Source organism: Austrofundulus limnaeus, unplaced genomic scaffold, assembly GCF_001266775.1.
Source record: "Austrofundulus limnaeus strain Quisiro unplaced genomic scaffold, Austrofundulus_limnaeus-1.0 Scaffold114, whole genome shotgun sequence".
NCBI lineage: Eukaryota > Metazoa > Chordata > Actinopteri > Cyprinodontiformes > Rivulidae > Austrofundulus > Austrofundulus limnaeus.
The window spans coordinates 763,537-765,044 of record NW_013952516.1 but is presented as its reverse complement, the minus strand read 5'-3'; the positions used below and the strand labels follow the sequence as shown (position 1 = coordinate 765,044).

The 1,508-nt window shown below is 41.5% G+C and overlaps 1 protein-coding gene across 1 annotated transcript in view; it reads left to right on the top strand.

Annotated features, from left to right (window-relative positions):
• ankrd13a (ankyrin repeat domain 13A) overlaps positions 1-1,508 on the top strand; it is a 7,437-nt gene that overhangs the window by 4,439 nt on the left and 1,490 nt on the right. The window contains exons 8-13 of the mRNA XM_014014384.1: positions 3-62; positions 186-267; positions 403-464; positions 553-683; positions 778-935; positions 1,010-1,141. Coding sequence (XP_013869838.1) covers positions 3-62; positions 186-267; positions 403-464; positions 553-683; positions 778-935; positions 1,010-1,141 — 625 coding nt within the window. The remainder of the gene's footprint in view (positions 1-2; positions 63-185; positions 268-402; positions 465-552; positions 684-777; positions 936-1,009; positions 1,142-1,508) is intronic.

The window sequence follows — 1,508 nt, the reverse complement described above, 5'->3', positions numbered from 1 at the left end:
AGTCAGGAATATGGGGTTGGAAAACTGATAAAACAGAAGTGATCCAAGGATTTGAAGCTAAGGTTCATAAAAGTTATTACGTTGCTGTATTTTTTATTTATTTATTTTTACCTAAATGTATGTTTGCTGTTAACAGTGGAGCCTGTGTATATTGTATGACCTTCAGTTCTGGTGCTTTTTGTCAGGTTTTCAATGTCAACAACGTCCATGTTGTAATCAGGACGAGAACAGAGCATTTAACAGACGAGGAAAAAGCCAGGATTAAAAGTAGGTGGAGAATATTTCCCATTCACCTCGTATCTTTCCTTCCTCATACATACATTATGCTTTTGTAATGATTTACAGATGGAACTTTCAGAATTCTCCAGACTAATAAAACTACATCTGACTTTTTGTTCAAAGGTGAAAGGAATGTCTTGGAGTCTCTGCTGGGAACTGTGGAGCAGCACATAAGTGCTCAGGGGGTGAGATTTATTTAAAAATAAACCTTTTTTCTCTCACTCTCTCTCTCAGTCTAATTAGCTCATTTCAGATGATTGCTTGACGTTTTAGGACCTAACTCTTGAGTATGCAACAGCCACAAACCCCACTGCAATCACTCCGGAGGAATATTTTGACCCCGATTTTGACCTGGGCAACAGAGACATCGGCCGTCCCATTGAGCTGACAGTTAGAACACAAAAGTAAGTCTAATAACACAGATCTGTGTTTCTCCTGGTTTCTGTATCAGTCTGAAGCACATTTAATCAAGGATTTATGTAATCTTGTTCCTCGTAGGTTCAAAGGAACACTGTGGATGAGTGAGGAACATCCTCTGTCCCTGGTGGAGCAGGTGACCCCCATCATTGACCTCATGGCTCGAACCAGTTCCCATTTTGCAAGGCTGCGAGATTTTGTAACCCTGAACTTTCCCCCTGGATTTCCTGTTAAAATAGGTATTCAACGTTCCCTCTCGTTTTTTTTAATCAGGGCTACATTTTGATAAAGCGTTGTTATTCCTCTCTGGCAGAGATTCCTCTGTTTCATGTGCTTAACGCCAGGATTACATTTGGTAATCTAAACACCTGCAGAGATGAAAACGAAGTGAGCTCACCTGCAGCCACCACACCGAGCGCCTCTGTGGAGGATGAAGCAGCGACAGGTAGAAACACAGCCACAATATTAGCTGTTAAAGGCACTCATTGCAACGTCATGACAGTTTTTTCATGAAGAAACAAAATCCACGCTTTTTTCATATCATTTATTAATGCGTCTTTAAAGGGGCAATATCATGTAAAATCAACTTTTTTGAGTTTTATATCATGTTATACGTTATACTCTCATAAAAAACATGCCCAAAGCCTTGCTTTGACTCATGTTTAAGAAATCCTGCAGCGTTTTTAGGCAGCCATGCTGAGGAGCAAAACGACAGGTGGGGACCAGAAACACCTTTTGGGACCAGAAACGCCCCTGGGACGTATCTTTAAGCCGAGCTTCCTCATCACGGAGCACCCCCCCCAACCCCACTC